The 14,006-nt window shown below is 47.7% G+C and overlaps 1 protein-coding gene across 6 annotated transcripts in view; it reads right to left on the bottom strand.

The window, feature by feature from the left end:
* Positions 1-613: 613 nt before the first annotated feature.
* ZC3H4 (zinc finger CCCH-type containing 4) overlaps positions 614-14,006 on the bottom strand; it is a 32,329-nt gene continuing 18,936 nt past the window's right edge. For 3 of the 6 annotated variants that reach the window (XM_030546643.1, XM_030546646.1, XM_030546647.1), the window contains exons 5-14: positions 12,942-13,084; positions 12,693-12,789; positions 12,397-12,542; positions 10,666-10,779; positions 10,126-10,237; positions 9,074-9,183; positions 8,296-8,657; positions 7,017-7,393; positions 6,470-6,721; positions 614-5,466 (exon numbers count right to left, since the gene is read on the bottom strand). In XM_030546643.1, the coding sequence (XP_030402503.1) occupies positions 3,962-5,466; positions 6,470-6,721; positions 7,017-7,393; positions 8,296-8,657; positions 9,074-9,183; positions 10,126-10,237; positions 10,666-10,779; positions 12,397-12,542; positions 12,693-12,789; positions 12,942-13,084 (3,218 nt within the window). In that variant the 3' untranslated portion in view covers positions 614-3,961. The remainder of the gene's footprint in view (positions 5,467-6,469; positions 6,722-7,016; positions 7,394-8,295; positions 8,658-9,073; positions 9,184-10,125; positions 10,238-10,665; positions 10,780-12,396; positions 12,543-12,692; positions 12,790-12,941; positions 13,085-14,006) is intronic. The other 3 variants (XR_003998263.1, XM_030546644.1, XM_030546645.1) reach the window with 3 other exon arrangements.

Here is a 14,006-nt window from a genome sequence, read left to right as displayed (position 1 = left end):
ACCATCAGGACCCATCTAACCCTTCTGGAGGGGCCAGTGAAGGGCCACTCCCTACAGTCCATTCCCCATCCCTGGTGCGGCGATTCCCTGATACCGTGGAGATGATGCTCAGTGGGAGAGGTGTGAAGATCAAGTGCCTGGTTGTGAGGTGCTCAGGGCAGAGAGACATACAGGTGCTTGGACAGACAGCAAAGCCACCTCCTCCTAACAACTCTTTCCTGAGAACACGCTCCATCCCTTTAACCCTGCGGTTATTTGTGTGCCGTCAGCACTCCGATATTCACACCCAGGGTTACTGCTCTTCTCTAAACAATGTTACATGCCTGAGTAAGACTGGGTTAAAAATAGAGTGGGAACATGTCTACAAAGTGCATTCTCCCCCCCCGCCCCCCACAACTGTTAAACACAAAAACAGTGACCTGGGTTTAAACTCTTTCCCCCGTTCTTCACTCCATGGAACAGTCCTGCCCAAGAGTGTTGCAATGAGACAAGACGGGATTTTTTAACTCCCCCATGAAAGTGAAGGCTATAATTTGTTAAGGGCTATCAGGCAGGACTGCTAAACACACACAACTGTAGTTAACCCATGCTCGAGCCAAATGAACCAGAAACCTTTAAAATAACTGCATCCTTTAATGGCAGGAATACAATTATAGATTAAAGAGCTCACAGGAGAAATATAGATGACATTTTTGGAAGACAAATGTGCAATAAAAAAAGGAAAAAAACACAAAGCCATGCAATGAAACAGTCATTGTAAAAATACCAATACAGTATATACATATTTGCATCAACAACTTCAATTCTGAAATAGTATTTACAGTTTATTACAACCTCAGAGCATTATTTTTTCCTCTTAAAGCTCTGGCAGATGGAAAAATATTAATGGATTAAAGACTGGTGAGGTTTTATGTTATGGGGAATCTATTCCAAAGTAGAGCATCATCACTTTTCATATTCTGGACAGAGTTCAATCTGTTTTTTTTATTTCTGTTACAAATGTTTAGGGTTATGGTACAAATGCCACTGATTTTACATCCCTCTCCCTAAAAGCAATCTCACATGGCGGAACACGACACAAATGATTTATTTCACTTCTCTCTTTTTTGTTAGTGATACCAGCCAAACTCCAAAGCCAGGAGTTTGTATGTCCCACTTCACTGCAGGTTGGGAGCTGAGGCTACACCAAGAGAAGGCATGAGGTGAACGACTGCAGCAGTGCGCCAGCTACTACACACACACAGGCCAGACTGATTCACTGAAAACTAGCACACAAATTCAGGGAGAGATGCAAGCAGAAATTCGAATAGGTTCGATCTCCATTAGACATCCACTTATCGAAGAGATCAGCACAATCCATTGGCATCTGAGTTTTCTGGACTCCAGCTGGGTTAAGAGACATTGTTTTGAGTAAGTCTGATATAATCTTTTGCCTCAAATTAAAGCGGGGTGCAGGAAGAAGTAAAACAAATAGCGTCCAAAGGGAAGAAGACAAGTAATTAACACCAAACAAACAAAACAAAACTTCAGAGTCCAGACTGGATTTTTGTAATTGAAGAGTTATTTTGGCATTATTAATACTAATCTCACATGCACCATTAGCTGTAGAAGTTTTTCAAAACAAATTATAACGCTTACAGCAAAACTGAATGGGTTTTTAAGGAGCTGTCCCACTGTTGGGACAATTCATCCTAAAGCAGATTCGATGACGGCAGCCAGTGTACTGAGAAATGTTTTTCCTCTCACATTGCTCCTTATGCAAACACCAGCTCGATGACAAGCCACTGTGACATGATGCAATGGATGAATTCTCAAGGCAGAGAGGTACAGCCCCTTGGGATCTATTCTGCAATAGAACAGGACCCTCTCTTCTGGTGAAGGTGGGTCAGCTGGGATACCCTGGCACCGGATCCTCCTCTAAGCTGGTGTAGCACTCCCTGGTGCGAGGCTCTGGGGAAGGAGAGTTACGACGCGCACACTGTGCCTTTAAAACACTCACCATCACCAAATATTTGGGGTCTCTGACAAAAGTTCTGGCTTGTGCCTTGGTCAGAAGAAAGCGCTATATACTCAGTTCACACTCCATAGACATTTTCCTGATAGTACCACAGACACTGACCTGGCTGAAAGTGTAAAGAAGAACACACCTGGCTCAGCCATGTTTATAAAACTGTTTTTAAAATATTTAACTTTGTTTCCATTATTTCACAGGAATTGATACTGCATTTTGGTCATGTACATTGTACAGATCCATGTCTCAACATATGGCTAAAAAGGTGCAGGCATTTTAGCTTTTCCTTGGTTCAGTTTATGCTTTAAAGACACTTTGCCTAAAATGTCTTCATCTTCCAATACTTGTGAGCATGTTTGCTACAGGCTTTGCAGCCAAATACTTGGGAGTGTGGGGTACTACCAATATTCACGTGACGAACGGCGGAATCCAGTTAGCTCCACAGCGATACCACTATCGAAATACCAAGCAGTAGGGTATTTTGATAGACATAGAGTAACCAGAGGCTACCAAGGGGAGCATGGAAAGGAGGAAAAAAAAAAGTATTAGTACAAAGATCTAGCACGTTTGAGACAAGTGCGGGGCTGAGGGTTGATCAGGGAACCATAAACTACAGACTTGTCTCATCTGTTGGGAAAGTTTATAAACCTGTTACCCCCGTTACCCACTGAAACAGGTTGGAGCAAGAACACTGAGCCACAGAAAGGAGTCACCCTAGATCTTCCTTCCCTCAACAACCATTTTCATAACCACAGACTCTACTGTATCCCATTCATCTTTTGAAAATCTTGATTAGCTGTCACTCAGGTCCCTGCCCTGGTAGCTGCTTTTCCCTGCACACACTGAAAGCACAGTTCATTGTACTCAACACTTCCATCACCACATTTGTTTCTAAACACACAATGAATCAGAAAAAGTATTCAGCACCTAACATCGCTTTCCTACCTTTCCTAGAGAACAGCCTCTCTTCGTAGTGTGGCACTATTCGACAAAACTCTGCCTCCTAAATGCACAGCATGCAGAGTTCACCCGTCCCATCTGGAAGGAGATGGGTTTTACCCCTGGTGGGGATCATCTACTGAAAATCTTAGAACACAGATTTGTGTTTATGGAAAAACCGTCCATACGCAAAATACATACAAGTGAAATCTGATTGAGATTAATAATTTAATTTCAATAATACAACCTTTTTTTTTTGGTAGACTGCACAACTTTTTGGGATGCAAATATTCCATGGCCATCCACGGAAGGTCTCGAGAATGCGAGTCCTGTTACAACCCAGCTGGGTCTTACAATCAAACAACCTCCAGGAAATGGCATAAAATATTTACATAAAACAAAAGCAAACAAAACCCCCACAATTACAAAAATAATCCCACATGGTTATGTTTCCATGGTAATTCTGTTCACTGTACTAGAATTTTAAAAAAGACTATGATACAAATACTTCAGTTAGTTACATTTTAGAAGTGAACACATTCTACTAATCCGCATGGCTCACAGCTTTAATCTGCTAAAAAACACGTATGAACCACATTTCTTTGCCATCCAGTCTGTCACTACCCTTGTCCTGAATGTAGTACTGGGGAGATGATCGGCTACTGCAAAGAGAGAGGACAAAAGGGTGGCGTGACAGATCAGCCACAGCTTCCCAGGGAGATTTCAGACAATTAATTATTTTCCGAGAATGATTGCAATTGCATTTTGAAAGAAAGCTCTAAAACAAACTATGGGGGTAGTCAAACAAAATGCTGATTATTACTGCACAAGGATACTTTGATTAGTCATTTAAAATTAATCTTTGAGACTATCGGTTACAGCACTGACCAGAACCAAAACGATTTATATACATGTTCTATGGCTAAAGTGAGCACGAATGGAATAAAAAAAACAGTTACCAACCCTGCGCGCTGTTCTTCAATACATGGATGCAAGGTCAGTCCCTTAATACTACTGGCAGAATGGTGAAGCTGTGGGATCAAAGCCCTTAAAAACATCTTTCAGAGACCCAGCATCCTGCTGCTCACTGTCCTGGGCAGGACTGTTCCCTGCAAAGGGGCTGCCTGACCCAGGCTTTGTGGTCTGCTTAACCATGCCATAGACAGAGGGCACAGGGAGGTTATGAACCCCTGGCTGAGGTGCAGTCTCCTGGGCAGGTGTGGAGGAGGCTGTGGGGGTGGCGGAGGAGGCCTTGGGACGCGGCCTGTTATAACTATTGTATCTGTCTGTTGCAAGCTCAGCGCTTGCCTTCTCGGCCTCGGGCTGGTCCAGCGCAGACCTGCGCACAAACAGAGGCTCCTTGGCCTTGTTAGCGGTCTTGCTGGCCTCTGGGCCTTTCAACGATGCAGTCCCTTCGCTGGGAGACTCTGCGGCTTTGCCACCTGAACTGGGAGTCCTGGGGTCATACAGGCTAATCCCACTGAGCACACTGCTTTGGCTACTGCCTTTGCTTAGTCCGCCAGCCGTCAGCAGCCTGGGGTCGTAGGGAGCAATGGTGGGAGCTGTCTCGCTGCTGGGCGTGGTAGCAGCTGTTGGCTGAGCTGGCTCTGCAGGTTTAGCTGCTCTGGCAGCTGCTGGCTCTGCTGGTTTCTGTAACCTGGGATCGGCTGAGGCTTTGCGCATCCGAGGGTCACTCGGTTTATCGCTCTGCCCAGGCCCTGGACTGCCAGACGCATTCACAGTCTTTAATATTCTTGACAACAGCTCAAAGTCAGGGATGTTGGTGCCAGAACCGGTGGCAGGCTCTGCTTGGGCGGCTGCCCCTCGTTGTCTGGGGTCAGAAAGGCCTATATTTTGGGGCCTGTTGAGTCGTGGGTCAAGGGCAGGTAATGACTGGAGAGCAGCTGGGACAGGAACAAATTCTTGCTTTGGGACAGGCAGTGGAATCAGATCCTCAGGGCTCCACAGGACCATTCGGGCAAAGTTTGGCTTGTTCAGGATCACGTCTTTCTTTATGTGGCTGAACTGCTGCAGTTGAGACCTGGGGTCCCGCAGAGCGTGGGCTGGCAGTGCGTCTAAGGGGATATTGACTGGTTTGTCCCTTAGTGCTCTTTCCCCTTCCTCCTCCTCAGGAACCAAGGCAGCCTTCTGACTGGCAGCAGTGCTGGAATGAGGAGCATCCAATTTCAGGGCAGGCATGGGAATGTGTCGTGCTAGTCTCGGGTCAGTGGGCCCTGCCTCTCCAGTGCTAGATGGACCACAAGTATCAGCATTTCGAGACAGCCTGGGATCCCGCAGCACACGTGGATCCGCAGGCCGACTGCTCCCTGCTGGCTGGGCCTTCTGCAGGCGAGGGTCATTCACACCTGAGGATGGGCCGATACTGCCAATGGTTTCTCCATGGGATGCCTGGGCATGAGGCCTGCTTGAACTTTGCTGCCTTAGCGTTTTCAGTATGGAAGTGACGCTACTTCCACCATCATCCTCATCACTGGAATACCAGTTGCCAGGATCACCTGGGAACAAGGAGAAGAGAGTAAGCAAATACCACAGTGTGCGCAACTACAGCTAAGCGCAGGGTAACTGGTTCTGGGAGGGTCACACTAACACACAGCTCCCTCAGCTCCTTGGCAGCTCACATTTCTGCAATGCTGCAAAGGGGGATCCACAAACACTTAGCAGGCACCCGACCTCACCAAACCACATTGGCTTTGCTGGCTCTTTCAGCCAGCTGCTCTTATTTCTATAGCGTACTCTTCCCATTCTTCCTCTCACCTATTTCTTCCTTCATGACTTTCGGCGCTCACCCCAGGCCGTCCCTATGAAGGGAGTTTCTGAATCAGTGCTTGGGAGATTTACTGGGAAAAGACCCGAGTGCATGTTCTTCAGAAACCTCCAGTGCCCTTCACTACAAAACCGAGATGGCCACCTGCAGATAATACTTCCCTAGCTCCCATGCGGGGCCCACGCTGGCACCAGGCGCTGTCTGTTGAGATCACGATCTCTATCGCTCCTCTTTTTGTTTTAAGATTTGTCTCTTGTAAAATAAAAGCACAAACTCCATCGCCAGCCTGAGCTGTCGAGTATGTTCCAAGAGGAGCTGGGGACAGAAGGGATGGGATGCAGAATGACATTCCCACAGGGCTGCCATTTGGAAAACAGGGAGAATGTCTGTCCCCCAAGACACCTTAACCCTCATAGGGAGGGGCTGGGCAAAGACAGGTCTGGGATAGCATTCTTGTCTCTGTCACCGAGAGACCTGCAAGCATAGGAATGTTGCAAGCACAGCATGGAAATTCAGATGTGCCAGTGCCCACAGTCCACATGGAGGGGGAAGGCAGCAACCAACTCCAGTCAACCAGAAATGGAGCCACTGGACTCTGGGAGGAAACAGGCCAAAGGCCTAAGCCAGGGTAGCAGGTTAGGCGGGTGTGGAGCCCCTGGGGATAGGGTAGCTTGTGCAGGGGCATCCTTCACGGACACATCTTTGAACAAGTCCAGTGCTGCTCTGCCACTTGCCTTCCTCATTCTCTCGCTCCTGCTTACTGCTCTCGGCCAGTCTCCGAGCCCTCTCCTCCTCTTCCTGCTGCTTTTGCTGGATCCTTAGGTACAGGGCTCTCTGGGCTGATGGCAGGAAGTCAGGGATGTTGGCGGATGGTTTGTGTAACCCTGAAGCCCCTCCTTCACACAAGGAGTCAGGTTCCAAGGACTGGTCAGGGAAAAGATGCTCTCCCAGAGGCTCGTCCATATCCTCGTAATTCCCATAGTCCTCTGCCATGGAAGGAACAGGGCAAACATTCACAGTCACACGACACTGAAGTTATTTCTCATACAGCTGAATATAGCAGCCAACACTCAAGAAAGCAGTAAAGAGTGACTTATGCCCATAAAACCAGCCAATGTTTGAGTCTTGGCTGGTGCGAGTTCTGCCCAGCCACCCAGAGCAGCACGTTAAGTGCTCACAGGCAGCTAACATCGCATGTTCAGCCCTCCCTGCACCAGACCAACTCCTGTCAATCTTGGTAAACAGAGACAACCCAGGGGACAGCTAGTAAGAGGAACATACCTGGGTCACCCATCAAGCCAGGGTCCATCTCCAGGCCCTCTTGCTGTTGGTAGAAATTATCGTAGAAGCTTTGCGCAGGTGGGCCAGGGGGCATCATTCCAGAGTGTGGAGAATCGTCCGGGCCATATGGCATCATTGGGGGCCTGGGACCCATTGGAGGCCCAGGATTCATCCCAGGGCCCATAGGCATGTCCGGGTGCATGTCCGGGTGCATGTCGGGGTGCATGTCCAGATGCATGTCAGGATGCATATCTGGGTGCATGTCAGGATGCATATCCGGGTGCATGTCAGGATGCATATCCGGGTGCATGGGTCCTGGCATAGGCCCAGGTGGTCCACCAGGCCCAGGGAAGCGGGGAGGTGGTGGAACTGGGTGCCTGGAAGAGAACAGAGGGAAATTTAACTTTTAAAATGCAAACTTGAGATCAGTCTCTTTTCCCAACAAAAACCAGGGCTTGCAGGAGTATCCCCATCAGATGGGAAGGACAGGCATGGTGCTGCAGGGAATGCCCATTGCTGCATGCTCTGCTTCCTGCAGGAATAGATCATGTTGTTTTAATGCACCCACTGGCAGGAGCTGCCAGAAAAGCCTCATTTCCACACAAAAGGCACCTATTCCACATCTCTCAACTTCAACAGCCAGCTCTTTAATGTCGAGTTTCAGTAGCAGCAGGACTGTGTCCCCAGCCCTTCTCTACACTGCTATGAAATGGCAGCAGGATGTTGAATTCACACAGTGCAACCCCCTCCTGCCTAAACCACCATGCCATGGCACAGAGGTCTCTCTGGGCAAGGAAGACAGGCTAACCTTGTAGCAAACCAGATGTCAGGAGCAGAACCTTGGCTGGCCCCTTTCCGAGCCTACTCCGAGAGAGAGCAGGAAATACATAATGTTCAGATTACACTGTCTCAATGACTGCACTAAGGGGTCAGTAGCACGCTGTGTGCCGTGAAACCACACACAGGTTCCTATACACCCTGTACCATGTCTAAAGGATCCACGGAGTGTCCGAGACGCATGTAGGGAGAATTTTACTACTATGCAAATAACACAAAGAAATTCCATATATTAGCTACATTAAATAACGAGGCTGCAAGTGGGAATGTTTTGGTTGTGACTGAGAGGGGCTGTGGATGAATTTCATCCTGTAAAATTACTTTAAGAATATGAATCATGACCTACCAACAGCACACACAACCCTCCTTTCCTATTCCTGACTCTCCCACTGAGCATTATTCCTTTAGTACAGCCGTAAGTAGTTGGGAGGGTCATGCTTACCGCACGCCTAGTTTCTCCGCCAGCTGCCCCGTAGGCCGTACCACAATCTCAAACAGAGATGGGATCTTCTTATACATGTCCTGCTGCTGCTGAAGCTGCTGTGGTGAGAGAGGCTCATTCGGCGGTGGTGGCAGCTGTGGTGGCCCTGGTGGTGGAAGAGGGGGTGGCGGAGGAGGCGGTGGTCCTCCAGGAATTGGCCTGCTGTTGGGAGAAGTTGGAGCTGGCGGTCCAGGAGGACGAGGGGGTGTGGGCAGCAGGCCCACTCCAGGTGGAGGTTTCGGTAATGGATTGATGCCCTGTTTCTTTAGCTCTTCAACTTCCTTCTCATCTTCTGCACCTGCTTCTGCATCATCAGCCAGCATCTGAGGGGGAGAGAGAAATGAGAGGCAGTTAAAAGCAAGGCACTAAACAGCCCATGTTGGTATGAGTTTGCCAGGTTTTGGCACGGCTGGTTAGACCACAGCCTGGGCCCGTGTTTCTCCAGTGCTGAGGTTCCATATGAGAGTCTGCCAGCACAGGCTTGTCTCTTACTGTACATTAAACTAGTGTTCTAGCAAGCTGAAAATGTCCCAAATGATGGGGCTTCTGCTCTGCAGAGTCAGACCAGGCTCCCTGCACTTCCCTTTTCAGAATTCAATCTCGGAACTTCAGATGACACCGTCATTACCCCATCTTACAAACTCCTCTTTCCCTGCTGTGAAAGTCTCGCTTGGGCAGCAGAATCAGCCAAGGCAAGAGAGCCACTCGGAAAGGAACCTGCATTAACATTCCCTTTTACCTTGTCCAGCAGCTCCCGTGTTTCATCTGTGAGCGGCTCATGGGAAAACATGCAGTCGTCCCCATTGATACAGTTCCCAGTGGTGTGGAACAGTTTACAAGGAAAGTCTCGTACAAAGTGTTAAGGAAAATAAAACTCTTTTGAGTAATTTATAAGATAATCTGTCAATGGGCAGACAGGTTTTTTTAACAATGCTGCACCAATGGTACATTTTTACTAAGCATGTGATATCTCTACAGTCCCAACACTGAAAATAAAGCACAACTGCCCCACACTCCACATTCTCCTTTTCCAAAACTCATGCAAACCCACCTGCTCTGTGCAGCTCTGTGGCCTGAAGACCCCATTCCCTTGTGCTTACTCCATACTGTATTGTTCACAAGCTGAGCTCGCCTTCACTCGTGTCCCTGCAGCTGTCATACACTGTTAAAAGCCTACACATCTTAAGGTATACATCTTCCACACACTCATGGCTAGTCCTAGCCTCCATCCCCCCGGGGAAACATTAGTGTAGATCTTCATCATGGGATCCTCCCCTTCCTTTCTGACATGCTCCGGTGAGCAGTGAAATAATGAACATGCCATCACTGGCATCTGAGTCAGCACTCACCGAAATGAATGGGGCTGTTCACACCTCAGCATTCAGGCTCTCTGCAGGCTCATGCAGGCATAGGTTACACTCAGGGTAGTCTCTCCCCTCATTATTGTTTCAGGCTCTCTGCAAACTTAGGCAGACGTCTCTGCATCAGTTAACTCAGATCACAACATGAAAGATTTGTCTGTAATTCGAACAGCTAGCGATTGACTTTTTTTAAAACGAATGAGAGGTCTGTCTACACTGTCAGCTAGCCCTTCACGGTCCCCTCCCACAAGTGGGTGCACCTCACATTCTGGGAACCAGTATCACACGAGCACTTGCCTATAGATCGTAGGCTGCTTGGTGCAGGGACCTATTCTTCTGGCCCTTTTTTCCCTGTTGCACAGGGCTGCACACGACTGACTTAGCCACTGATCTCTGTGGTGAACATGCAGCGAACAAGAGGAAAGGATATCATGCATGTAAGGGCAATTCTCCGCCCTCGCACAGTAACCAGTGATGTAAAACTTGCACAGTTCCCGCTTCTTTGGTAGCTCGATATCATGGCTGAAATTGCAATGCTCCCCCTGTACAGAAAAAGTACAACACCCACACCGTTAATGGAACAATAAAGCATACATGATAACAGGGGGCAGCTAACACCTATAAGGCACTTGTAATGGAGCTGATTCTCTGCTAGAGTTCTGGTCCTGAAATCCTTGAAAACTGGGCTCTGTGTACCACCGTCATCTTGTGTTTTTAAAATCGGAGAATCAGAAAGCAGAAAGTAAAGCGTTTGACTCAGATTGGTGTTTGCACGCTTGATTTTCCTTACACTCGATGTAACGCTCCTAGTACTCAGCATATTATCACTTTCAAATGTATTCTAGACTCTATGTTCTAGACCAAGGATCACATACATCTCAGTTTATATCTTGTACAGACCTGGATGCATTTTAGGTACTAAAGAAATGCTTAACAGTAAAGTCAAAGCCACCATTAATTATTTCCTTACCCAGGTACACCTGCCTTCCACAAAGTATTTGCAGATAACTTTTCCTTTTTTGTCCGACTGCTGGTGGGGTTTATCATGGTCATTCCGCCTGTAATTTCCACCACCTCCTCCATCCTGCAGGAATTGTAAGGGCGTAGTTAACAAGGATGAGGAGACAAATCCTAGCCATGGAAAGAAATTAACCTACAATAACCTCCCTACAATATGCATTTTGAAGTGCACATGAAGGTCTTGCATGAAGGGGGCATAAGACTCGCAGCCTGACTGACTGTAGCTAGATGGAGAGACAGATTTCAACTTGGTTTGTCAGTCAGCCCATCCGAAACTGAAAAATTCATCCTGCCTAGAAAAGGGATTATTGTCACGAAGCCTGGACCAGTCCCATTTTTACTCTGATGGGAAATACACAAATATGAAGTCTAGACTTTAGGCTCATTTCAAGGTATTTCAGAGATCATCTTTTCGGTGGGTGGGGAATGGGGGTCATTTTTCTGACTGTAAGGTCAGTGCATACACTTAGTGACATGAATCCTAATAAGGGCTCCCTGAGATGCCGCCCTCTTTTTAGCATTAGTTGGTTCCAGTCAAACAGTGCTTGAGAGCACTTCTCAGCCCAGACAAAAACAGGCAGAGGAGCCCCTTGAAAGAAGGGAGAAAACCGATGCCCGGGGTTCAGAAATTGGGCTGCTTGGAAGCTTGACTGCCAAGCACAGGAGTATGTGACCGATCAGCAGCCTCCTGCCATCGAAGTGCAGCTCGGATGAGAAAAGTGACTAGATAAAAGGAGCCCTGTCCTCGTGGCAGGTCTGCTCTCTGTGCTGGTTCGGTGTCACTTTACTGAGCAAGATCAAGAGTTACTGGCTTTACTCCTAGGGGGCCCTGCAGAGCCAAACCTGGTGGGAAAGAGAGCTGGGATGTGCTCTGCTCTGTGCCTCATCATCAGGACTATTCATTATTTCTCAAGTTCTGTACTCCAATGGGGTTGCAGAAGGCCAAGGGCTGGATCTTTACTCTTGGCGATGATGAATGAGATAGAAGGAGGAGGGCTCTGAGCCTAGGGCAGTATGCAGCGCTGGCGGGCAGAAAAAGCCATCTTTATGTGCAAACTGACCACCTTTGTTCTGGGTGCACAGAACCCTGGGCGGGCTCAGAAAGTTCCGTATTTCAGAATTCAATACATCCAAGTGAAATTATTTCTGGGGAACCCTGTCTGGTATGTTGGAGAGAAACCCCTGGGCATCTTTTCACAGGTAACCCAAGTGCAGCTAGACCCTGTGGAAGTAGAGCAAGAACTGACAGGGATTTCAATGGGAACGGTCTCCTCTGCGAGCAAGAGTCAGGCTTACTGTAACCCTAATAACGCGAAATCTGTAGAAGTGAGGAGCGTGTGAGGCGAGTGGGAAAGAACTGTGTGAGAAGTTGTTGTGACCTTGTGTCGATAAATATGGAATGTAAACTAGAGTCTAAATAAGTAAAGAAATTAAGATATCAAGATGACCTATGTATAAACAAAATGCAGCTGTTGCTTATTATTGTATGTTAACAAAAGGTATAAATGCTGCTGGAATTGTTTACCTGGAGAGAGACCTGCCTAGGAGGGGGAAACTGCACTCTCTCCCTCTATGCAACTGCTCGAGAGAATAAAGTATCGGACTTTGCTGCACCCAACCAGAGAGTGAGAACTGTATTTTTCTCCGACAACCCCCAAGGAGACAAGGCAGAGCTGCTTACCCCTATGTCTTCATCATAGTAATCGTCATCCTCATTCATTCCGCCACCTTTCCCCATTCCACTTCTGCTCCCACCTCTTCCTCTTCCCCTGCCCATCCCCTTGCTTCCTCTCCCTCTGGGGCCACGTCCACGCCCCCGATTTAAACCTGAAATAGAGTAAAACAGCATCATTATTTATACTCCTCCCCTCAAATAAAACCTGACCATTATGATACCACAGGCTGGTTCTACTCTCCGGATTGCGCAGAGCCCACGAGCACCATCTAATTCACTCTGCTCTGGGCTCAGTCATGTACCTCGCCCTCTGCCCTCTTTGCTCCTCCGGTACTGGTTCAGCTCTTTCGAATAGTCGTCGTACTCCTCGTCACCCATTGGCTCTTCATTGTCACCATACTGCAATTCAGAAAGAACAGAGCGCTCAGGGCACCGGACTCTTGGCCCAAAACTGACGCTCACCCACCGCTTCTAATTCCAGAAAGGAATGTTCTCCCCCTTAACGCTCGCCACCTCTGGGGAACTCAGATACAGTCAGTAACAGGCCTTACTTCCATTTCTTCCTCATACATCTCCTCCTCCTCTTCCGGATGTTCGCCTCTCCCTCTCCCACGGCCTCCTCGGCCCATGCCTCGCCCTCTCATTCCACCTCTGCCTCCACGCCCTCGGTATCCTCGGCCTCGGCCTCGACTGCCTATAGAGCAAGCAAACAAGCGTCACTCTACTATCGCAGTACTTGAACACTCAGACAGCCACGTGGCACCACATCTGACGGTCTTTGGAGTAGGTACCAAGTCAGTTCATAGGAGTAACATGTAGTCTCACTTCCAGAGGACAATCAGATCAGCTTATGACAGAAAATGATCTCTCAGTTGCTGCTAGTGAGATCAATGAGTTTGCGAGGGCGTGCTGGGCTTTTTTAAGTCTACTAATACAACATAGGGTCACTTTCCTAAGGAACACAAACGTAAGCGCATACCTAATTGAAAGGAAAGTCAAAGGCATTCCAGTAAGGGTTACCCATCACATTTAAATAGTGAAGAATATGGAAAAGACAATACATGCCGGGTACAATATCTGTACCATGCTATCAATCTGTAACCAGAAACCATCAATCTGTGGTACTTACCTGCCCCCCATTACCACAGTATCTGAGCGCATCACAATCTCTGTGTTTATCCTCACCACACCACTATGAGGGAGGGTAGGGCTACTCTCCCCACTTTAGGGTTAAGGTTAGGGTTAGGGTTAGGAAAACAGAGCTTCAGAGAGACACAATAACCTGCTCAAGGTCCCACAAGAAATCTGTGGAAAAGCAGGGAACTGAACTCAGATCCTCCGAGTCCCAGGTTATCACCTCTACCACTCAGTGACCCTATCTATATATTACATACCAGGTTAGTAAAGACATCAAAACACTCGCCTCCTCCTTATAAGAGCAGGTTCTGTGTATTTTAGACTTTTGAAAGAATAAGTTTTGGTGCTATTTGACTTTAAGTGGGTTAATGCTTTTTAATATTCTGAAGCAATTACTCTTAAAGTGGCTAAGACGTAAACATTTTAAAGCAGCCATTGTGAATGCAGGGAAATTAGCGCACATAAAATTTCATCCCTCC

This window comes from Gopherus evgoodei, unplaced genomic scaffold (genome assembly GCF_007399415.2).
Source record: "Gopherus evgoodei ecotype Sinaloan lineage unplaced genomic scaffold, rGopEvg1_v1.p scaffold_48_arrow_ctg1, whole genome shotgun sequence".
In the NCBI taxonomy this organism is placed as follows: domain Eukaryota; kingdom Metazoa; phylum Chordata; order Testudines; family Testudinidae; genus Gopherus; species Gopherus evgoodei.
The sequence above is the reverse complement of the archived record's forward strand: the minus strand, read 5'-3'. Positions and strand labels throughout refer to the sequence as shown.